Source organism: Tachypleus tridentatus, chromosome 9 (genome assembly GCF_004210375.1).
Source record: "Tachypleus tridentatus isolate NWPU-2018 chromosome 9, ASM421037v1, whole genome shotgun sequence".
Taxonomy (NCBI): domain Eukaryota; kingdom Metazoa; phylum Arthropoda; class Merostomata; order Xiphosura; family Limulidae; genus Tachypleus; species Tachypleus tridentatus.
Window position 1 is genome coordinate 165,878,164 of NC_134833.1, and position 25,155 is coordinate 165,903,318.

Below are 25,155 nucleotides of genomic sequence, written 5' to 3' on the forward strand. Positions count from 1 at the left end.
ACAAACTCACCAGTATACGCATTTTTTTCGGCTATGATCAAATATGAAAATGTTACTAGAAAAGGGATTTTCATTCTTTATTTGATTGTCTTCTGTCTTACAAAATGAATGAAGACAACCCAAAAAGTTATTTACCAAGTATAGCATGTTATGTTAGGGTATAAAAAAGTGGAGTTCAAAAACTGATGAAAGACAAACGTCCTGCTGCAATTGTGTGGCACTGTATTAATGACAGATTAGAACTACCAGTTGGCGACGCTGTACTAATGACAGATTAGAACTACCAGTTGGCGACACTGTAAAATCATTCTTGGAGATAAACAGATTCAAAGTATTTATTAATAAACTATGTATTGTATCATGCATTACCTAAAAATAGTAAATAACTGAAAGTGTGCATGAACATGTTGGAAGTTCAGATTTTAAATACTCATAGGGTAACATCTAGTTTCTAGTTAGTTTCAGCTGTTTTGGGGAAACTACAAAGTGTTACTGCAACATTTCAAAGAAGTAAGCATGATTTAAAAAGAGACAAAAGAAAGAGTGATGAAGGCTTACAGCAAGGCATTACAAGCACAAAATTTCTATTGGATAGAGGGTTGATGTGTGAATCTCTCCAAACATATCTGAATTGAGTTTAAACAAACAAAAGCAGAAAAAAAATACAAGATGGATCAAAAGATAAAAGCTCTGGTACACATTTTTGAAGACAAATGAATGATTCCAAATACATATCTTAAAAATCTTCACTTCCGGGAAGTTTCACTTCAGAAAAAATATTAAAAAAGAGTTTTCCAATTAATCTGGAAGTTTTTTTGTTTACAGACCCTTGGAAAAAACTGATTGGAAATAGGCTGCTTGACAGTGAAGATGGTGATATAACACAGTGTGCTTGATGAAAACTTGGAAATAGGCTGCTTGACAGTGAAGATGGTGATATAACACAGTGTGCTTGATGAAAACATTGGAAATAGACTGATTGACAGTGAAGATGGTGATATAACACAGTGTGCTTGATGAAAATTTGGAAATAGGCTGCTTGACAGTGAAGATGGTGATATAACACAGTGTGCTTGATGAAAACTTGGAAATAGGCTGCTTGACAGTGAAGATGGTGATATAACACAGTGTGCTTGATGAAAACTTGGAAATAGGCTGCTTGACAGTGAAGATGGTGATATAACACAGTGTGCTTGATGAAAACTTGGAAATAGGCTGCTTGACAGTGAAGATGGTGGTATAACACAGTGTGCATGATGAAAACTTGGAAATAGGCTGCTTGACAGTGAAGATGGTGATATAACACAGTGTGCATGATGAAAACTTGGAAATAGACTGCTTGACAGTGAAGATGGTGATATAACACAGTGTGCTTGATAAAAACTTGGAAATAGACTGCTTGACAGTGAAGATGGTGATATAACACAGTGTGCATGATGAAAACTTGGAAACAGACTGCTTGACAGTGAAGATGGCGATATAACACAGTGTGCATGATGAAAACTTGGAAATAGACTGCTTGACAGTGAAGATGGCGATATAACACAGTGTGCATGATGAAAACTTGGAAATAGACTGCTTGACAGTGAAGATGGTGATATAACACAGTGTGCTTGATGAAAACTTGGAAATAGACTGCTTGACAGTGAAGATGGCGATATAACACAGTGTGCATGATGATAACTTGGAAATAGACTGCTTGACAGTGAAGATGGTGATATAACACAGTGTGCATGATGATAACTTGGAAATAGACTGCTTGACAGTGAAGATGGTGATATAACACAGTGTGCTTGATGAAAACTTGGAAATAGACTGCTTGACAGTGAAGATGGCGATATAACACAGTGTGCATGATAACTTGGAAATAGACTGCTTGACAGTGAAGATGGTGATAAAACACAGTGTGCTTGATGAAAACTTGGAAATAGACTGCTTGACAGTGAAGATGGTGATATAACACAGTGTGCTTGATGAAAACATTGGCCTGAAAATGTTGATGCCCATTTTCCATTTTAATATTTTTGTTGGACTGTCCTTTTCACTCTTTGACCCACACAAATACATTTGGTTGCTTCAAAAATGTCATTCAGCAGTAGATACAAAAGGCAAAGAACAAAGTCAGGATATCAGGAGTATTTGAATTTTTTTGTAAAAAGCAAAAGGAAGAAAGGTTTTTGTTTTTTTGAAGCCATTCTTCATCAACTTAGATTTATTACTAAGGAATGTCCTGAAAACAATACTATTTTAGATTTATTACTAACTTCAAAAATAGAAAAGATTGAGAGGGTAGAAACTGGAGAACACAATAGTGAAAGTGGCCATTGTTCCACTAGGTTTGATGTTTTGCTGCATATGGAAATAAGGAATAATGATATTTTGGTTACAAATTTGACACACATTTTTGAAGGAATGCAACAAGAATTATCCATTGTGAATTGGGCAGTTTAGTTATTTGGAGACACTGATCAGATGTGAATATAGATAAATATTTAAATATTCAACGTTAACATATGTTTTATAATAAGAAAAGGGTAGCTACAAGTAGAAAACAAGACTGGCTCACAAAGAGACAATTATGAAAAAACATCATAAACTGAAGACATTTAAATTAACTGGTATTACAGGAGATCTAGAAGATTATAGAAGGTCAAGAAAGTTGGTGAAATGGAAAATTAGGACATGAAAACAATTGGTTTTATTTATGTACATTAAGGATAAAGAAGGTGTAAGCAGTATTCCTCATCTTGAACAGTTGATAGATGAAAACAAGAAACAAAACTGGGAAACTTCAAAAACAATAAAGGTTCATGGGCAAGATAATATTAACCTAAGGGTTTCAAAGGAGATTAAGGATAGAATATGGAAACCACTTGCTACTTTCTTTTTCTTCTTTAAACAAGTCCTTGAATAGCAGGCAGGTATCAGAGGATTTGAAGTAAGCTAATTTTACTCATGTTTTTGAAGGTAGGTGAGAAAAACTGTCAGTAATTATAGGTCCATTAATCCTACACAAGCTGTGAAGGGTTTTGGAAAGTTAAAAAAAAAATTGTGAAGTCATTTTATTGGATAGTCAACATGGTTTCATTAAGGGAATATCTTGCCTTACAAAAATTTTGACATGCTTTGAAAATGTTACTGCTTATGCAGATGAGGGTAAAAGTGTAGATTTGCTATATTTGGATTTTAAGAAAGCATTTAACAAAGTACAATATAAAAACTCTCTATATAGGTATCAGGGATAAGTGAACAAATTGGATAGAAAAGTGACTTGATGGAAGATAGCAGAGGGTTGTTACAAATGAAATTCAGTCAAAATGGTTTATCATTACAAGCAAGTTACTTCAGGGATAAGTCTTTGGATATTTGTTCCTTGTGATTTATATCAATGACACAGATGAAGGAATAATCAATAAATTACTTAAATTCACTGATGATAGTAATATCTTGAGTGTTTGTTGCTACAAAATGATTAAGATCATTCAGTGAGTTGTAAAAGTAAATAGCAGTTATCTTTTAATTATAATAAATACAAAATAATTCATGGGGATTATCATAACTTATACTGTAAGTATAATTTGAATGGAAAAAACAACAACTTAGTATCATGAAATAAAAGGATCTTGGTGTAATTTTTCATCAGTGTCTTAAGTTATCCAAGCAGTGTGCCATTTCTAGTGGTAGAGCAAATAGGATATTAGGTTGTATCTATAGAAATATTGAATACAAGACTAAATAGGTTGTAATATCACTGTATAGGTAACTGGTTAGGCCATAGTTGGAGTATTGTGTTCAGGTTTGTGCTCATTACTTTAGGAGAGACATTGAACTGTTGAAAAAGTACAGAGAAGGGTTAATAGAATGATGCCTGTGGATGAAGGGTTTATCACATGAGGAGAGATTAACATCTTTGAAATTGTTTACTTTCAAAAACAAAAAGTTAGGAGGAAGTTTGATTGAGGTGGTCTAAAACTGTAAAGGGAATCGACAGTGTTTATTATATATAAACAGTGAGAACAGTAAGATTAGGGAACACAAATATAAATTTTAGTAAGATAAGAATTATCATTAGCTATAAAACAGTTTTATTTTTCCAACAGGGTAGCTGGCCTTTGGAATGTATTGTTTTTGGAAGGTTATGGAGGCCATAAATTCATTTCAGTTTAAAAGAAAGATTGATAACTATACAAAGGATAACAGCTGGCTTTAAGATTGTTTTTAATTATGATAGTTTAGTTGAGATTACATGACAGTGAAATTGGATCAACAGATCCCATATTTTCACTAAACATTTTATGTTATATGCTATGTAAAAAAAACAATAATTATAATCACAGATCTCCATTATTCAACAAAGAGATGTGAGTATAAATTCTGACAGAAAGACCAGAACTTTTAATGCATCAAAAATGACCTTACAGAGATACTGGATCCTGGGAACAAGAATAGGATAACAGGAAAGATGGAGAAAATACAGAAAAAAACCAAACAAGACAATACAAAGGGTAAACTGAAGAGTTTTGAAACCAATCTTCACATAGACAAATAACAAAACAGAAAGGAAACATTTCATCATTCAAAATAAGGAAAGTTGTATGGAATACAAGATAGTCTGCATTGATATTACCATCTATAAGAAATCTAGAGATAAAATGAATGTTTAGTCAAATGAACAAAATTAAATAAATCTACAAAAATACCTCAGAAATATAAAACAAAAAATTAAAACCAAGTAGATTTCTAAAAGAATACAAGTCTGGGAAAAAAAGGAATATTTAAATACAGAATCAATTAACACAAACTAGTCATGTCTTATATTACAGATGCAAGTTCAATATATCAATTAACTAATGACTGAGTGGTACACTTAATAAAAATGAGTCATTAAATAAGTCCTAATCTATTGAAGAGAAGATGAAGAGATCTAATAAAAAGATCAGGTTTTATGGTTTGTTTGTTTCTTGAATTTTGCCCAAAGCTACTCAAGGGCTATCTGTACTAGCTGTCCCTAATTTAGCAGTGTAAGGCTAGAGGGAAGGCAGCTAGTCATCACCACCCACCACCAACTCTTGGGCTACTCTTTCACTCAGTCAGTGGATGCTACAGCTGGGACAGATACAGGAATAGATGATAATTTGCCAGTTTGATAATCCACCGAGAAGAAGAAGATCCTGGATATGGCAAGAGAAGACCTATGAAGGAGGAACACAAAGATCTGTGTGGATCACCAGTAGACAGTGGAACATACTGCAACACCGTAAGTCCAAGGATGAAAGACAGCAACACCTTCTTTTGACAGTATATAATTCTTGAACCTCTTTCTTATTCACCCACTTAGGGTAAGAACAATTAATACAATGTGGTTTAAGTTGATACTCACAGATGTCATGGTTGTGCTCCCACAAGAAGCACATATCAAAAAACAATGAGATGTCCTTAAATGTCTGAACCTCTGGCATTGGAAACATCTAAGATGGTTAAGAATATAGGACAATATCTTACAGTTCAAATTACCTGCCTTGACAGTAGCAGGTGGATGTACAGATATCAATGTTAATATAAGAAGAGTGGCAGGCTGCATTATTCCATCTTTACAAGTGGAGATGAATCACACAGATGAAACTAACATAGCTGGAGAAACCAAGAAGAATTTCTTAATTTGGATTGTTAAATAAAATCACTCTCTATTATCACTTCCCTTTAGGAGTTCTATGTACCATGGGGAGTAACCTACATAGGTAAATACCATATGCAATTTGACTTTAAAAGGAGTTCACTATAATGTAGTTTAGACCAAGATGTTTCCAAAGTGTAGCTTCTTAAGTGACTTAATAGAGCTCATAACCCCATAAAATCCCTTTTAGATGAAAAAGGCAGACATTTATCATAAAGATTTCTCAGACAAAGAATGAATAGTGAGAAAATAAAAGATAGGAAAACCTTTACATAGCTCGCTGCTTTCTGATAAAGATTTCTTATATTAATTTTCTCAATATACGGTCAGTTGATTTAAATGATTAAGTGACCATTTTGTACTCATAACAGGAAAGCAAACTTTTACACTAAAATTTATAAGTTCAGAGAGAAATCTTTCATCATAATAAATGATAGTTCCCTGTAAACAGAGATATAAATTATACATTTAAAATATAATTTGAATCCATTTTGTATTTGTTAGATTTTCTATACTATAACGTTTAATACAATATGTGCACTTGTTTAAATGAAGTACTTTTGTGTACATACACAGACAAACTTTTTAATTTTATTAGTCTGAGTGCAAAGTAATTTCCATGTTGAGATTAAATATTTTTCTTTATCCACAAATTATCAAATTTCTTTATGTAATTTCTAAAACACCCTAAATAAAAGATCAAGTATTTCTCAGTAAATAACTTCATAGTTTATTTGTTACTTCCATTACCCTATCTGTGTCACGAGTCTATAAAAGGTTGGTCACTCTGACTACCCATATAACAAACAACAATACATTTAAATTACCTTCATTTAGAATGACTTAAAATAGTAACATGAACATTTGTTTATTTTATATACTGTTACAAGTTTAAAGCTATTTATCTGTTTTTACTATGAGCCATTATCAGACCTAAATCACTCAGCAGACATGCAGCTTAAGTTATTCAATCACATTATATTACACACAAGATACTTCCGAGCTGCTCCCAAAGGTACTTCGTGAAAAGTTTTTATTATTAATTTTACATAATCTAACCTCAACTAACCTAAGAAGTTTCTTATTTTAACATTTTACTTATTATTGTTACAAAAGTAATTAAAGATTGCAAATGAAAAACAACAAATAATGTCTCTACCTGTGTTTTTTTTTCTTGTTGTCAACTCTCACTGAAACTTACGTCTTTATACACACACACACTATTGATAGTAGTGCAACAAATAATTTTTATTTGATTAAATATCACAACAAAGAATGTAGAATACTAACATGTAAAAAGCAGAGAATGTACAATAATCATGACAATATTTCTGGCTTTCTAAATAAGTGATAAGAGCCATTAAAAATTCACACGAGCTCACTGATGCATTTCTCATGGGAATAAAGCTTGAACTGAAAGTAAAATTTATAACTCTCTGTGGAGGATATTAACAAGTTCCCTCTCCATAATCAGGAGTTCACAGAGACCTCAATAGATCTTTGATTGCAGGAGGAGGTTACTGTGTTGTAGAGCTGCTGTTTCAATGAAGATGTCTTCAGAATGTAACTTACTGGCTGATGTTGGAAAGTCAACAAGACCCTCTAAACCCTTCTGTTTATCAGATAACCAGGTACAGGAAGATAGGAGATGGTGATCCTTGAACATTCATGGTTGTTTTCTAATGATAACTTTATTATATTTTGGTTTTTATTATTATTGGTATCCACATAAAACTGTGACAGATTCAGCACCCACTCGTCATGTAGTCCTAGAGTGCAACGTACCACACAGCAAAACCATGACAGATTCAACACCCACTCACCATGTAGTCCTACAGTGGGACATAACACACAGTAAATTTAAGGCATTGCAGTTATTACAGGGTTTTACAGTCACTGTAGCTGAATACCAGCCCCAGGTAATGCCCACAATATCTATTGAAAACATCCAATACTGCCACTCAGTTTACCATAGTCACCCACGATCAACTGGTTCACACTGAGGGCTACCCCAAGACCAAATGCTAACAGGTATTAATTCAAGACCAAAATAGTATGTTGAAGAGCCATGAACTCCACTATCACAGGGGTCTGGTACCTGCCCTTCATGAGTCAGTATGTATAGCAAACATATGGGTAAATATTTGTAGCTGAGAGATGAGAAATTATACAAAGAGAAATTTCCTTAGGAAGTTTCTTAACCACATACAGGAATCCACATCAAGGAACCCAGCCTTACATACGTTTCAAAACATAAAGGATCCCAGTATCCTTACAACTACAACAAAAATACAATATTCCTCCTGAAAGTTAAATAAAATTAAAAAAGGAGATTATGTATACTTGAATTTTATTATTTATTGTATACCTGACATTATAGTTGACAATGGATTTTCAAGATATGAGCTTTCTGATAAACAGCAAATTTACAAAACAAATATTTGACAAAATGTACAGATGTTGTGACATTTTATATGTACATGAAAAACAAGTTTGTTTAGTTATGCATTAATCATAGAACTGACTCAGTTGTTTTGTTTAATAAAACAAGGATAACAAATAAAAGAAGTAATTTAACATTACAAACAAGATCAGGTGACAGTCACTAAACCACCGTTTATGTTAATTTAACACCACAAACACGATCGGGTGACAGTCACCAAACCACCATTTCTGTTAATTTAACACCACAAACACGATCGGGTGACAGTCACCAAACCACCGTTTCTGTTAATTTAACACCACAAACACGATCGGGTGACAGTCACCAAACCACCGTTTCTGTTAATTTAACACCACAAACACGATCGGGTGACAGTCACCAAACCACCCTTTCCGTTAATTTAACACCACAAACACGATCGGGTGACAGTCACTAAACCACCGTTTCCGTTAATTTAACACCACAAACACGATCGGGTGACAGTCACCAAACCACCGTTTCCGTTAATTTAACACCACAAACATGATCGGGTGACAGTCACTAAACCACCGTTTCTGTCAATGCTTAATTTACACACAGTCTAGAGATAAACTACAGTCACTCTTGTCTCCTCCACTTTGGATAAAATGCATTTTTATACAATTGCTGTTATCTAAATTACTACCTCATTCCAAATCTGATGTGAAAAGCAGGGTCAAATATTCACTGGTATTGAGTACTATTAGGTTGAGGAATAATTTGTGAGCGTTTTTAAATAATTTCATTTAAGCATTACATGCAAGACTATACAATACTTCAATGCATGAACACATTACACCCAAAACATTTATTATGATACTTTATTTCATGTAATACCTAGGTATATAGTATGCATTGTTTGAAACGAAATTGCAAGAAATTAAATGCGAAAAGCAGATGGTGTCAAAAATGCTCGATTTTGTCCACTTGACATTCCATTTAATGAGCTGAAAATGAAAGCAAAAATTAGACATGAAAATCAAACACACCATCTATTAGAGCAAAAAATTATCTACCAAATGGCATGAAATATTTTGCGAAAGCAAAAAATATATTTTTTTAACTTGAAAAAACGCTCACGAATTATTCCTCAACCCAACAGAATGCATTTTTTAAGTTTATACAATTACCAGGAGTATTCAAGCTACTTTATGGGTTTTCAGGTTTACACAAGGATTTCTTTTTCATAAACAGTTCCACTTCACCACCCGAGTACTTTATATATATATTTTTTTTTATTTTGAGGATTTCACTCCTGTGAAAAGTATACTGACCAACTGTATATCCATTTGTTTTACTATCAGGAGGAACTGGCAAATTATTATTGAAACCAGCTCTAGCTTGGACTTAATCCCAACAAGTTGTGTTTAGAAGATGAACACATTATCAGTTGTTTTTAACATTTATTAAAGTGTGCACACGAGTCCACTAATCATGAAGGGAAACAAACTTATTCTTCAGTCCATTATTAAACACATTCTTGGAAGATAAAGTAAAAAAAAAACTTTTCAATTTTTAGTTACAGCATAGTGACTAATAGAATGGATCCGTTTTATTTATTTGTTTTCCAAATACAAACTTTTAGTTCACAGATCTGTTATTTCTCAACCAATTTGAAATTTAGTAGTAGTTTTGGACTCAAGAAATTAAACTCCTTTGACTGATATATCTGACCACGCTCAAGGCCTAAATTTACTCTAAATCCAGCCTAAAAGAATTTCAATTTGTGAGTAGATTGGTGGAGATTCTGATGAGTAATATATTTAAGTTGGGTATATGTGCACCCCACACTTGTTATTACTGACACACAAAAATATAATTAATTACAATGATAAAAATATATAAAACTCCCAGATTAACTAAATTATGCTTAAAAAACTTCATGTACCATGGCTATTGAAAATTTTCTCCTATTTTCCTAGTGGAAGTACTGATGCATATGTCATGTGATAATAAGGAAATACATCTTGTTAATAATGTTATACATTTCTACATTTAAGAAACTTTCAATAACCAAAGTCCAGATAGATTTTAAATACAATAAGAACTGCCAACTTTTCTGTATTAATAAATAATAAATTGTGGTAATTAAAAACCTCAATTTTTTGTTATAAAACATTCTAAACAGGCCACAGTAGTAGTAGTAGTAGTAGTAGTTGTATGTTATCAGCAAAACAAGAGAACTTCTCAGATAAAGTTGGTACCAATGGAGTTGGTGGACTTATCACCAATACACATTGTTGAATATCTTGGTCTTCATAATTTTATGACAGAATTCAGTCATGTTACAAAATAGTCACTCACCATAACCTGAAAACTACTGTCGTACCAGATTTTTAAAGAACAAAAGTCACACAATGGAATAACACAGTTTGTAAGACTGCCACTCACTGTGACAACACATTATCAGTTCTTTTTAACATTGCTTGTATCACAGATCTACTAACAGTATCCAGTGTTTGTGCAGTTAATATCACTACACACATGTGAATAATAAATATTTCCCTTACATGAAGAGATATATTTAAATACAATAAAACTGAAATAATGGGCAACTTTTAAAAGTAAAACCAGATGAAACTTGAATTAAACACGAATTTCTGGAACCTCGCGTCCCTGCTCTGCATCAGCTGTCCTTAACATAGAAATTATACATTACAATGAAAGTAGTTAGTCAACACCACCCATATCTGATGCTTGAGCTAACTGGTGTTGGAATTTAAACCTGTGACCTGGAGATTACAGATGTGAATCCAAGATCATAACCAACAGGAAAAGTTGAGAAGCTAACAGTATCTACTAACATGTTACAACTTAAAAGAAAAAACATTAGAGTTTACATGTTGTTACAAAGTCAAACTGATTAAGCCACACACAGACGATTAACACCATGCTAACATTTGTAATTAACAATTCAAAAATTTTTTAGATCACAATTTTAAAATTATTGAAAAGTGCATTTATCAAAAATAATTTCCATGAGAATCTGACATTATTTTTACTAAATAATTCCAAACAACATGTCCAGTACCCTCACAAAATATCAAAATATGTCAAGATTTTTGTAAGCAATAAAAGAATATTCAAACTTCTTAAATAAATTATTTATACTAAACATTTGTCTGAATTTATGAAACCTTCAATAAGTCTTACAATGTGAGAGGTTATAAGTTACACAGAAATTTCTCCATCTTCACTTCTAACAAATCACATTAATTTATTTTGTTCTCAGTAAGATGGTTGTAGTAAAGATCAAATACATGTACTTTAACTTGATATAAAGTGCTTTACTAACAATATACATTAGGTTAATACAGGGTGTTCGGAAAGTCACTGTGCACTTATATATGTATATGATTACAAAACTGCACAGTGACATTCCAAACACCCTGTATACTAGTTCAGTTAGTAGGCAACTAGTTTGACAATCTAAAAGACCTCAGATTTAACCTTACCAACAGCTGATGGTAGAAACTATAATCAAATTCCATTACGGTTTTAGGTTATTTGTATTAAATACCAAAATAAGCAGATGAATATAACCTAATTTTACTTCTGTATATACCTAATAGAGAAAATCAAATCACTTCTTGCAATAAGACATTTCCAATCAGTGATGGAAAAAACGTATGCTGTTAAACAGATAATGTCACATTACTTACATTGGATAGAAAACAAAACATTTAACTTCTAAATACATATGTACTTACTATTAGATAATGAAGAAGCTTCATCTTCACTTTTCATCAATTTGATATTCAACAAATCATCTTGTTCAGTTTCAGAAAATGGTTCAACTTTCATCTTTAATACATCCATGGTTACATCACAACTTCACCTTCATATCAAAACCTGTAGTTAAACTACAGAGAAACATGTTAAGGATTAGATAGTTGCATCCTGAAAAAATACTATTAAGTTTTCATAAAATAATAATCTTAAAATTTATATTACCTTGATAACTTCTAAGTTATTTCAAAAACCTCTTTATGTTTTTACACTTAGTTACAAATCCTCTCACATTTTAAAACAAATAAATATTAACTATAGTTTAAACGTGACTGTCAAGTAGGTTTTTACTCAGGTCTCACATAAAAATTATAGAAACAAAAATAACAGTGAAACTACTGTAATACTAAACTCCAAATCATCATACCTTATAAACTTAACAACTTACTACGACTTACATTATGTGTATGATAACTGTTTTGTAACACTACTGAGGCAGATAATATAAAGAAACAATAATTTTAACACTGTTAAATGATGAAATACAATTACATTTATCACAACTATTTTATGTTTCCCAACATGAAACTGTTAAACCAAGTGATGAATAGTATAAACCATGTTAAATGTTTTAATGACAAACATTTCACATGTTAGAAATATATCAGTTACATATTTCAATGGATTTACTGGTCAAACTAGACTGTAACATCCAGTAGCATTAAACTCTCCATATGCAGATAGACATACTTATGTATACAGATATGTACAAGTAATAGTACGAACATTATAAACTACATCAATTGTGAATATAAATATTAAAATCACCACTATATAAGAATACATAGTAAAGCAAGGTTTCTTCCTATTCAGATCATGCTATTCAACAAAGTTCTAAAGTTTGTTAATGATTTGGTAAAGCAAATGTGAATAGGTTTCTTCCTATTCAGATCATGCTATTCAACAAAGTTCTAAAGTTTGTTAATGATTTGGTAAAGCAAATGTGAATAGGTTTCTTCCTATTCAGATCATGCTATTCAACAAAGTTCTAAAGTTTGTAAATGATTTGGTAAAGCATATTTTATCATCCTTTTAATAGCATTTATCACCTCCCTTGTTAAATATAATAACATTAGTTGGTGAGTTATATCTCTTAGGCAGTGTCCAGCAAGAAATATTACATGATTTATGTTGCTCCAATGTCCTCTCACTGCTAAAACAACTTCATGACTTCAGAGACCATGAGTTGTTGCTCTTACATATAAACAAATTTTAAAATCTCTGAAATCTCTGCATCACTAAAGCAGGTAGATACCACACAATACACTGAAATCAATGGGAACCTACTCTATCAAGTTATGTATCTGGACATAGTACAGGTTTAGTCATTCAAGAAATTATTACATTTCACCTTGAGTACAGTGTAATGTTTTTCCACAAAATATTCTAGAATGAATCATAGGACGAAATATTTAATTTGTGGACAAACCTTTCTCTTAAGATAAACAAAACTGTAAAATGTATTCTTTCTAAATGTCAAAACACATTTTCACTTTCGGTGGGAATAATACAACATAAATGTTCATTTTTTATATGGTGACTTGTAAATACCAAAACAACAAGAGGAGGAACCTAAGAATCAAACTTTCATTTCTAAACGATTGTTGTTGTTTTTTGGAATAAGCTGCTCTGAAACTAGTGAAATGCAGCGAATGTTTTCAGTATAACTGTAAGTAATTTTAAAAACGTATGACAAGGGAGTAAATTATTTCCTAAAAATAAAAGTTATGCTTATAGCAAAAGGAGGAACAACAAAGTAAAGACAATGTTGAATTTTGGTTCAAGACCATAACAGTTCATTATTTTCACATTAATTGTTATTTAAGCTGCTAATTTATGTAAATATCATTACTAATATTAAAACTAAAATATGCTTGAACAATTAAAAATTCATTGCAGAAGAACTAGTAAAACTTACAAGGTCTATTTCTAATTTGCTATGATCTTTATTTACGTTCCTTGATTATTCATTCTATCATTCACTTTAACAATGAATTTTTATAGCTATATTAAAACACTGATTCACCTTCTACATAGAACGCGTTCGTTTTCATTAACAACGTAGATGTTTATTACAACTTTCTCAACCGGTAATATACAGATGTAAATATTGTGAAAGGTTATGTAGTTTTATGATAATAGCTAGTCACATGTGATCTAAACTCGTGGTCTACTCCTCTTTTCTACATAATACAAAAAGTAAACTTAATCTTAAAACGATTTATTTTACAAAATGTAGTTATAGATAGTTATTATTTCTTAAATAATATTATTTTTCTTAAAAAGTGGCTTAATTTTGGAATATTATGTCATACTTTTCTGTTGTTTTTCCCACAGATTTATTGTTCAATAAGTGATTTGATTGTAATTAATACATTATTTTCGCTTGTTGTAGCAGCGGTTGCGTTACAAACTCTTCAATACAAAATACAAATAATAAAAATTAGTTTTATCTACTTACGAGTAACAGGCAACAAATCCTGTATGACCATTCTAACTCTTTTATTATCCTATTTAGATTTGTGAGACAGTCCATTGCAGAGAAAGTTTACTTCAATATTTCAGTAAGCACTAAATTATTTTACCAAGACACATCCTGAAAACAAATACTTAGAAAACTTATGCATCTGAGTTGATAACGTTTCCGCGAGGTTTAAAACGGTCTAAACATCACTGTTAAATATTGCAGTGTGCGACAGACGACTCTCATATAACAAAAACAGCCTTTTGACCACTTCCAAAAATCAAAAGATGTGTTTGTTAGTATGAAATTAAGCACAACGTTATACAATGGGCTACACGTACACTGCCTACCACGGGTACCGAGACCCGGTTGCTAGCATTGTAAGTCTCCAGACATAATGCCGTGTCAATGGTGAAAAAATAAATAGAAACTGAAGGCATAACTTTCATAACACCTGCAATGAAATTACTGAAAGTAAGAAAACTCCCTTTTGATGACGGGTGAGTATTAAACTTTCAGTCAGCTGACACTGTTCTTGTAGACTCATACATGACTACTGTGAGAAAGATGTATTCAGTCTGGGTCACAAATTGCTTCAAGTATTTCACTCTATTTTAAGCATCAAGTGTGTTGAGTGCGAGACAATTTTATGCATAGAATAGAATTACAGTTGGAAGTATAATTAAGTCGCTTAATTGAGAAAAAGTGACATGCTTAATATATCACCTGTGCTAATAAAGATATTCTAACAGGTATCTTCTGGCGAAAAAATACCACAAGTAAAATCGTTGTAATGTTTTGAAACAGATAACACTTTATTCTGATACTTATAACTTGTTTGCTTCATTTCTTTTAACTGTTGCTGTAGAAGGGTGTTCGATAGTGAAAAAATAGTATTTGTTTACTTTTAACACTGAAATAATAGAGAACGTACAGTTCATACTTGTATTTTCATAAGATAGTTACATATTTTCATTAAACTAATTTATCACGATTTTGCATAATCCCATGTTTACAACACAATGCTTTAATTCATTTATACCATTCTTTACATTTTAAGTTATACAAAGATATACAAAAATGTGTAAGATAATCGAATGGGTAGTTTTATTTGTTTCGCTGTTGTTAAGCAGAAAGCCTCATAATTGGCTGCCTAGGCTGTGTCGATATGTCTTCGAGATTGGGCAAATCGTGACCAACACTAAGAGCAGTATGATTCTTATAAGCATAGCCTTACAAAAGCCAAGATGTGAACAGTTGAGAAAACTATTTTTGCACTGTTTAACAGTTAAAACTGTCCACATTTTCGTGGCTGGTTTCTATTTCTTCATTTTAAGTTGCCAACAAGGCTCTGTTGATACCCGTCTTTCCAGTCGTTTATACCTCAGGAAGCTTCTTCAAGTATCACATCGATTTTACTGTCCTAGATTGGATGTTGCTTACTCCAATCTTGGATGGTCATCTTTCAACCAATCCAAAGACGATAGATCAATACTTGCAGAGATTTGGAAAAGTTAGTTTCACCAAATCAGGAAATCCATAGCACCAAGAAGCATGACAAACATTTACAACTGATGATTCATGTTTTACATCTGCTGCCATTGACAAAATGCCTCAGCTTGTGCAGTGCAACAAATGCTGAAAACACAATACTAATTGAAGAGTACTTGTCTTCCAGAAAAAGTTCTATTCTTCAAACAAATGGCTTCAAGATACTGGTAAGCTCTGCTACTGCAGATTATTATTTTGTTGAAAACATCACGTGTAGACATTTGCGCTCACAGATGTTACTGGATCGAGTTTACGAGGGCTGTTAAAAAAAATACGCGGACTGTTTGAATTGCGCGGCTCCAGCTGGTTCCAGGGGAATCCGCTTGGTGTCGCTAGGTTCGCACAGATCAGCTGATTACGACGCCATTTCCCTATTGCAGATATCTTCATTTGTGTATTAGCTACGCGGTTTTAAGTGAAGTGCGATTTTTTCGTTTGGCGGATTTCAGAATGAATGACCAGAAGAAGCAACGACTTGCTGTGAAATTTTGTGTTAAACTTGGAAAATCTGCGACTGAAACTTTTGCTATGCTTAACACGGCTTACGGTGATGTTGCTATGAAGCGTACGGCATGTTTCAAGTAACATGAACGTTTTAAGGATGGTCGACAGTCCATTGAAGATGATGAGCGTCCTGGACGTCCTTCCACATCAACTGACGACCCACACGTCGACAAAATCAACACCCTGGTGCGGGCAAGTCGACGTCTGACTGTCAGGGAGCTTGCTGAAGAGTGTGGGATATCAGTTAGATCTTGTTACGAGATTTTGACCGAAAAATTAAAGATGCACTGCGTTGCTGCGAAATTCAGCCCTCAGAACTCGTGAGTTTTTGGCCAAACACTCGATCACTGTTCTTCCCCACCCTCCCTACTCACCTGACCTTGCTCCTTACGATTTTTTTCTTGTTCCCCAAACACAAAAGACCCTTGAAAGGAAGAAGATTTGAGACGATTCCCGAGATTAAGGCAAATGCGACGAAGGAGCTGGAGGACATTACAAAAGAAGCGTACCAGGACTGTTTCAACAAGTGAAAACACCGTTGGGATAAGTGTGTGCGTTGGGGAGGAGAGTACTTTGAAGGAGTCTCAGACCTGTAACTTCTAAATAAACTACATTTTGTTTTATGACGTCAGTCCGCGTATTTTTTGAACAGCCCTCGTATTAACTACAGCTAACTATATGTGAATATTACTTAATCTTGTTATATTGTTGCTTCGAATGAAATTATTTTCACCAAATTTATCTTCAATTGCTTCTTCAAATAAGGTGATTTGGTTTAACAAGCTCGAAAGTTTTGTACACTTGGAAATGGTAGTTCTAAAATTTGGCCAGCTTCTCCAATCCATTTCTCACAACAAGTTATGAAGAAGGACAATTGTCCAAGATTTGTGTTTGAGATACCTTGACCAATCTTTTCATTCTGCGCAATCTCCTTACACAAAATTTCGTCGTTAACCACTGAGATTTGTTGTTTAGTCTCTAGTTTTCTCTTCCGTGGGAATCTCAGTTCATTGAATATTTTATATGTTGCTTGCATTATCTATGAAGTGGAAGTTCCAGATACTCACTTTTTATATTTCAATAAACTATATGAGGTGCATCTGTCTAGCACACAAAATGCTAGTGTAAGCATCCTGATAGTTGTTGTTGGGATTGATTATTAACGTTAAGTCATCACTTTTGAGGAACCACTGATTGGAAACAAATGATGTTCTGAGTCATCGGATGTCTTGTGGAATGTGTAGACTACTTTTAATAAATAACACTTCGTCTTCACATCTAGGACTATAATCAGTTAGAAGACAATTAACTGAAAAAGTACAGTTACCCTATCTTTCCAAGCTTGAAGTAGAAATGAAAAATACATTGTGTTGGCATGGTTACATAAAAGTTATCAATACTTGGACGACCGTGAAATTGAAAAATCAATTATTGTAATGTTATTACATTTTCGTACTTTTAAACGTAGAAAGTTCATTGTTTGATGTGACACATGACATAATGTTTGAAAAACAATCACTTTGAGTATCAAGACAAGCGGAAAGAATTCTGTAAATTATATTAGTCAATCTTTGTGAAAAACATGTCAAATATGGACAAAGTAGTCCAGGTTTTTAAAGTGTGTATTAAAGTAGTGACAGTGTCAATTTTAATCTTCGTAAATGGACTTTTAGTCCAAAAGTCTCAAGTCATCTAAATATTAACAGCGATTATTAATTTTACAAAGTCTTAGGTAGAAATATTTTTATTTTTATAGCCCGTACAAGTTAATACCAATGCTATATAACATATATTATACACGTAACTCGTATACCACCGACATTATTGTGTGGTTGCTTTAAGCCAGTAGAGTACTTGATGATGTGTAATGTTCATGACAGTATACACATATAAACCAACATGCATCATGTGCACATTGGAGCCATTAAGTAAAGTTCTCCCTAGTTGTTTAAGTAGTCTAAAACATTTTCAATGCGAGTCAACAAATGCGATGGTAAGGCCTTTGACCCACGTGGAGGGGATTAAATCACATGTGTTATATAATCTAAACACTGAACCCTACTTTTTATTTGAGATATAAACCACATTTGTCAAATAATATTTTTGCTTATTAAAAATATTTCAGTCTGCTTGACGTTTGTTGCCCTTACACACACACACACACATATTTGATACCAAACCAGAAAGTTTGATTGACTCCCTTAACTGTTAATCTTTCTTCTTCTTGTTTCAGTCGGTAGTTATTTTATCTCTAACGTCAGTTGAAGTTTAAATCCATTCTATGTACAGTACTGTGCAAAAGCTAATATTTTGTGTTTCCATTTTTCGTTTTAATAACTGCAGACAGTCCTTTAGACATTGTTCCAACATATTTTATCAAAGTGTCCTTTGGGATTTTATTCCAAATGTATCTAACACATTCTCATACAGCTTCTTTGAAAGTAGCTATTGATTTGTCAAAATTTTGATCTATCAAGTGATAGATTTTCTCAGGTTGGGTTGAGATCAGGGCTATGTTTGGATCCTGCATTATTTGAATGACCCCAGCAGCTTCTTTCTTAACTAAGTAAATTCTGCATAGGTTGGATGAGTGATTGGGGTCGTTATCTTCTTCGTAGTAGAATCCTTTACTAAAAATATGCAAACCAATGGGTATGTCATGATGGATCAGTACCTGATGATACTTGAGCTTATACATTGTCCCATATATTTTGCAAATATTTCCTGTCATCTCAGGAAAAAAAAACTATCACAATGCCTCCACTAAACTTCATGGTTGGTGATATGCGTTGATGTTAGTATCTTTCACTTTTCTTCCACAAAATATACAACTTACGTTTAGAACAATATATTTCAAACTTAGATTCATCTGTTCATAACACCTTTTTCCAGTCAGCGACATTATAGTTTTTCTTCTTTTACAAATTTCAGTTTCTTGAAAATATTTGGAGAATGAAGTTCAGGTTTTTAACTAATATATGACCGAATATTCCATTCTTGTTCAGTTTTCTTCATACTGTTCATATGGATATTTTTCTGTCATTTGGTACATGGTCGTTTATCTCATGCTTAAGATCAGTGGCAGTTTTCATTTTGTACAGAAGGCTGCATTAACGAAGGTACTTAACATCAGCGTCAAAAGAGTTTAGGCTTTCTGCTTCTTTCTTTCCTATTTTCAAATTTACTTTCTCGGTCTCATGATCTAGTATGTCCTTGATAATGTTTGTGGATCATTTTAAGTTTGTGGCAAATTGTTGGAGAGTCCAATCAGCATCACGTGAAGCTTTTAAGCGAGCCTCTGCTCTACTGACAATTCTCTACGCTTTCTGGCCCGTGGCATGACAATAAAATTTAATATACTGTGTTAAATATTGTTTGTTTTTATCAAAATTTATTTGTGGAGTGTTATTAAATTGATTTATTCCAGCATATACCAGTAACATATATTAGTTCTTTGCCCACTTCTTTCTATATAGTTAAGACACTGCATGGTGTACCATGACAATTATTTTAGACCTTACATTTGAACAGTGTATGAATTCAAACTGAACCATTGTGATATATCCTAGGTACAAGTGTATAGGAATTCAAAGAATGATAAGTACTCCTACTCCATCATTCAGTTGTTAATAGGGAGTAGTAAAACATTATGTTGTTGAAATATACATTCTGTTATGGCATGTAAAAATTAGGCCCATAAAATGAAAATAGTGATAAAATATTCTCTTGTTCTAACACTTATATACGGTAATGTATTTCTAAGCAGTGCAAAATATCATCGCTTAGTTGTAATAACTAGTAGTAACTATAAAAAACAAGTCGTAATTCTAGTATAAACGATGTTACTAAGACCCCTTGAAGTTACCTTTCTTACTGAAATTCCTTGAAAAATCTCAAGCATCAAAAAAAACAAAAGTTACCAGACAATGGAGCATTTGATTATTGTAACATGTAGAAAACTGGAACATTTGATTATTGTAACATGTAGAATACTTCACGCTTTGTAAACTATACAAACGATTTACTTAGGGAACCAACATCTATATTACATATAAAGTGAAGGAATAAATATATACATACACTGCTGGCCAAAATCTTAAGGCCAATGAATATAAAGAAAAAATATGCATTTTGCGTTGTTAAACTCAACCATTTATTTGAGTTCAGCTTCGAAAAATGAAAATAAGAAAAGGAAAAATAAAAAAAAATCTTTTTAGCCTTAAATATGGAAAATGTTAACACTATAAAATTAGCCTAAATACTAGTTAGTCAAAAGTTTAAGACCATACCAAAAATAAGTCCTAATCAGGGTAGGAAATGCCCAACAAGAGGTTTCAGTAGCGAGTTGCATGGCCATCATTGTGAATAACTGCAAACACTCGCTTTGGCATGGTCGATGTAAGTGTTTGCAGAAGGCTGGCTGGAATGTTATTCCAAGTGGTGAAGATGACATCACGAAGATAATGCACTGTTTGGAATTGACGTCCATTTTTATAGACTTTCCTTGCCATCCACCCCCAAACATTTTCAATGGGGTTCAGTTCGGGCGAACACCCTGGATGGTCTAAAAGAATCACGTTATTCGCCATGACAAAGTCCTTTGTGCTGCGGGCATTATGGATTGCAGCGTTTTCCTGCTGAAAGATCCAGTCATTTCCACACAAGTGAGGGCTTTCAGTCAATAAGGATGCTCTCTTCAACATGCCAATGTAGCCAGCTGCTGTTTGACGCCCCTGTATAACCTGAAGCTCCATTGTTTCATGGAAGGAGAAAGCACCCCAGATCATGATGGAACCTCCTTCCCTGTGTCTTGTAGAAAATGTCTCTGGTGGGATATCCTTATCGTGCCAGTAACGTTGGAAGCCGCCTGGACAATCCAGATTAAATTTTTTCTCATCAGAGAACAAAACCTTCTTCCACTTTAATATGTCCCAAGTTTGGCGTTTCTCAGCCAAGTTTAATAGAGCTGTTTTGTAGTGTGAAAGGAAGCGTGGCCTTTAAAGATTTTTACGGTTTTTAGAGCCTTTTTCTCGTAGATGCCGTCTTATTGTTCTTGATCTGCATTCTGCGTCCGTAAGGGCCTTAATCTGGTTTGACGATCGGGTGGTGTCTTTCCAGACAACCTGTCGAATCCTCCTGCTGAACGCCGGCGAAATTTTCGTGAGGCGACCACTTGAAATTCTCGTTCCGTATCCCTCAAGGTCTTTTAAGAAATTTGCAACAGCAGTTTTACTACACCCAATCTCACCAGCGATAGCACGTTTACAGCTCGACAATTCTGTCACGTTCAAACTCATTCAACATTTTAGCCTTTGCCATGTTTTTACCCAATGTAACACATGAGATGTCACTGGGAGATGTTGACAACGCTAATGCTTGAACACAAATGAGTATATTTTTTTTTTATTTTCCCTTTCCTTATTTTCATCATTCGAAGCTCTACTCAAATAAATGGTTGAGTCTAACAACGCAAAATGCATATTTTTTTTATTTATGTTCATTGGCCTTAAGATTTGGCCAGCAGTGTATATAATGCTCAAAGTTCTTACACATATTCAGAGAAAACACTAGATTTCAGTGGTATTAACGTTACAGAAGAAGCAATAAGCAAGTATAAGTGTAAAATAAAGTAGGGATGGTAGTGTGAAAATAATGGAAACAAGAAAGTAGGGAACCCCCACTAGTACAGCAGTATGTCTCCGGATTTACAACCCTAAAATTAGGGGTTCGATTCCCCTCGGTGGGCTCAACAGATAGCCCGATGTGGCTTTGCTATAAGAAAACACACACAAGAATGTAGAGATACTAACCCTGAACGTGGTCAAGGCTTTGCACTATTAACTGCAGCTCTGCCAGTAAAACATATAACATTCTGTTATTGTTTGATTATTATCCACTGAAGTCTTATATGCACAGGTTCTAACCATGGTCTACTTTATTTCAGATACCTTGACTGCCTCACATGTGTCAAATCTATTCACATTACTATTGAAGAATGTTCCTTTCTCTTGATAAATCTTTCCACCAGTTGCACAGAATTCAGGCTTCCAGTTACTTGTTACCTTGCCTGCCTCCATGTGTCAAATCTATTCACATTACTATTGAAGAATGTTCCTTTCTCTTGATAAATCTTTCCGCCAGTTGTACAGAATTCAGGCTTCCATTCACTTGTTACCTTGCCTGCCTCACATGTGTCAAATCTATTCACATTACTATGAAAAATGTTCCTTTCTCTTAATAAATCTTCCTACCAGTTGTACAGAATTCAGACTTCAATTTACTTGTTGTGTCATTTTGCTGTTGGAATGTGGATCAGTTTGTGAGAATGGGATTTCTCTTTGTTAATAGTATCATGACGAGAGCAGAAGTTGTACTCCTATCACTGGTAACATGTCACGAAGATGAAGCTCAATGGCTTCATTACGTCGTGCTGAAGGTTACCCTCCCTTTGTCTTCTCCTGGAGCAGAAATATTGTGATGGTAGTGAGCAATTACTTTGCACAATCCACGTACAAACACGGCCAATCATGGCATAACGCGTGTATTCAATCCACAGGGTTTTAACTTTCTTGCAAAAGTGTTCGGCCGTTTTGCATTTTGACAACTATGGTTTTAGTTACTATGTATGTTAATATTGACAGATTCACTGTTATTCATATGGATGTTGATTATGTACATTGTAATGTTGATACTGGTAGATTCATTATTATTGATGTAGATGTTATTTTTCACGTGATACCAATATTGGTGGGTTTATTGTTATTGAAATTGATTCTACACGTGGCGCCGATACTGGTGGACTCATCGTTGCAGACGTGAATGTTGATTCTGTACATGAATCCAACTTTAGTGATGCTATAGGCTTCAGAAATGTTGTCATTTATAAGCACTACATTTGCAACTGATTATATATATTGTATACGTGAGGGTTATCTGCGCTAGCCTTACCTAATCTAAAAGTGTAAAACAAGAGGAAGGCAGCTAGCCACCATCACCCACTGCAGACTCTTGAGTTATTCTTTTATCAACGAACAGTGGGATTGACCTTAACATTATAACGCTCCCATTGTTGAAACGGCGAAAGGGCGTGTGACAGGAATTCGAAACTGCGACTCTCGCAATCGAGCACCCTAACTACCTTGACATGTCAATGTCACAGAGTTAAATAACGAAACCTGTCATAAGTACCGCTGTTAAAATAAAAAACGTTAAACCAAGCTGTTATGAAAACTAAATAATAATTAAATATCGAAACATTAAATAAACTAACAATACTCTTCAGCTGAACAGTCGTGTATATTAAACACAATCATTTTTGTGGATCGACATGACATGAATAACTGCTTTGTTTAAATATTATTGAATGATTGATTTATCGAGTGAATATTTCATGATTTTATCTTTGTCTCTTTTCATAACACGAGAATCAAGAGCAATATATTGAAGTAAATGTTGTGACAAGTTTAGTTAGGTAACTTGGTAAGAATTGTAGATGTTGTGACAAGTTTAGTTAGGTAACTTGGTAAGAATTGTAGATGTTGTGACAAGTTTAGTTAGGTAACTTGGTAAGAATTGTAGATGTTGTGACAAGTTTAGTTAGGTAACTTGGTAAGAATTGTAGATGTTGTGACAAGTTTAGTTAGGTAACTTGGTAAGAATTGTAGATGTTATGACAAGTTTAGTTAGGTAACTTGGTAAGAATTGTAGATGTTGTGACAAGTTTAGTTAGGTAACTTGGTAAGAATTGTAGATGTTGTGACAAGTTTAGTTAGGTAACTTGGTAAGAATTGTAGATGTTGTGACAAGTTTAGTTAGGTAACTTGATAGGAATTGTAGATGTTGTGACAAGTTTAGTTAGGTAACTTGATAGGAATTGTAGATGTTGTGACAAGTTTAGTTAGGTAACTTGGTAGAATTGTAGATGTTGTGACAAGTTTAGTTAGGTAACTTGGTAAGAATTGTAGATGTTGTGACAAGTTTAGTTAGGTAACTTGGTAAGAATTGTAGATGTTGTGACAAGTTTAGTTAGGTAACTTGGAAAGAATTGTAGATGTTGTGACAAGTTTAGTTAGGTAACTTAGTAAGAATTGTAGATGTTATGACAAGTTTAGTTAGGTAACTTGGTAAGAATTGTAGATGTTGTGACAAGTTTAGTTAGGTAACTTGGTAAGAATTGTAGATGTTGTGACAAGTTTAGTTAGGTAACTTGGTAAGAATTGTAGATGTTGTGACAAGTTTAGTTAGGTAACTTGGTAAGAATTGTAGATGTTATGACAAGTTTAGTTAGGTAACTTGGTAAGAATTGTAGATGTTGTGACAAGTTTAGTTAGGTAACTTGGTAAGAATTGTAGATGTTGTGACAAGTTTAGTTAGGTAACTTGATAGGAATTGTAGATGTTGTGACAAGTTTAGTTAAATAACTTGATAGGAATTGTAGATGTTGTGACAAGTTTAGTTAGGTAACTTGGTAAGAATTGTAGATGTTATGACAAGTTTAGTTAGGTAACTTGGTAAGAATCGTAGATGTTGTGACAAGTTTAGTTAGGTAACTTGGAGGGAATTGTAGATGTTGTGACAAGTTTAGTTAGGTAACTTGGTAAGAATTGTAGATGTTGTGACAAGTTTAGTTAGGTAACTTGGTAAGAATTGTAGATGTTGTGACAAGTTTAGTTAGGTAACTTGGTAAGAATTGTAGATGTTATGACAAGTTTA

General features: G+C 33.4%; 2 protein-coding genes across 4 annotated transcripts in view; one reads left to right on the forward strand and one right to left on the reverse strand.

Moving 5' to 3' along the window:
- LOC143226874 (uncharacterized) overlaps positions 1 to 14,950 on the reverse strand; it is a 33,421-nt gene extending 18,471 nt beyond the window's left edge. The window contains exons 1-2 of one of the 3 annotated variants that reach the window (XM_076458405.1): positions 14,386 to 14,950; positions 11,846 to 11,998 (exon numbers count right to left, since the gene is read on the reverse strand). In XM_076458405.1, the coding sequence (XP_076314520.1) occupies positions 11,846 to 11,954 (109 nt within the window). In that variant the 5' untranslated portion in view covers positions 11,955 to 11,998; positions 14,386 to 14,950. Of the gene's footprint in view, positions 1 to 11,845; positions 11,999 to 13,842; positions 14,059 to 14,385 lie in introns of those variants that run through there. The other 2 variants (XM_076458406.1, XM_076458407.1) reach the window with 2 other exon arrangements.
- LOC143227570 (uncharacterized) overlaps positions 1 to 25,155 on the forward strand; it is a 434,192-nt gene that overhangs the window by 258,513 nt on the left and 150,524 nt on the right. The window lies entirely within an intron of this gene.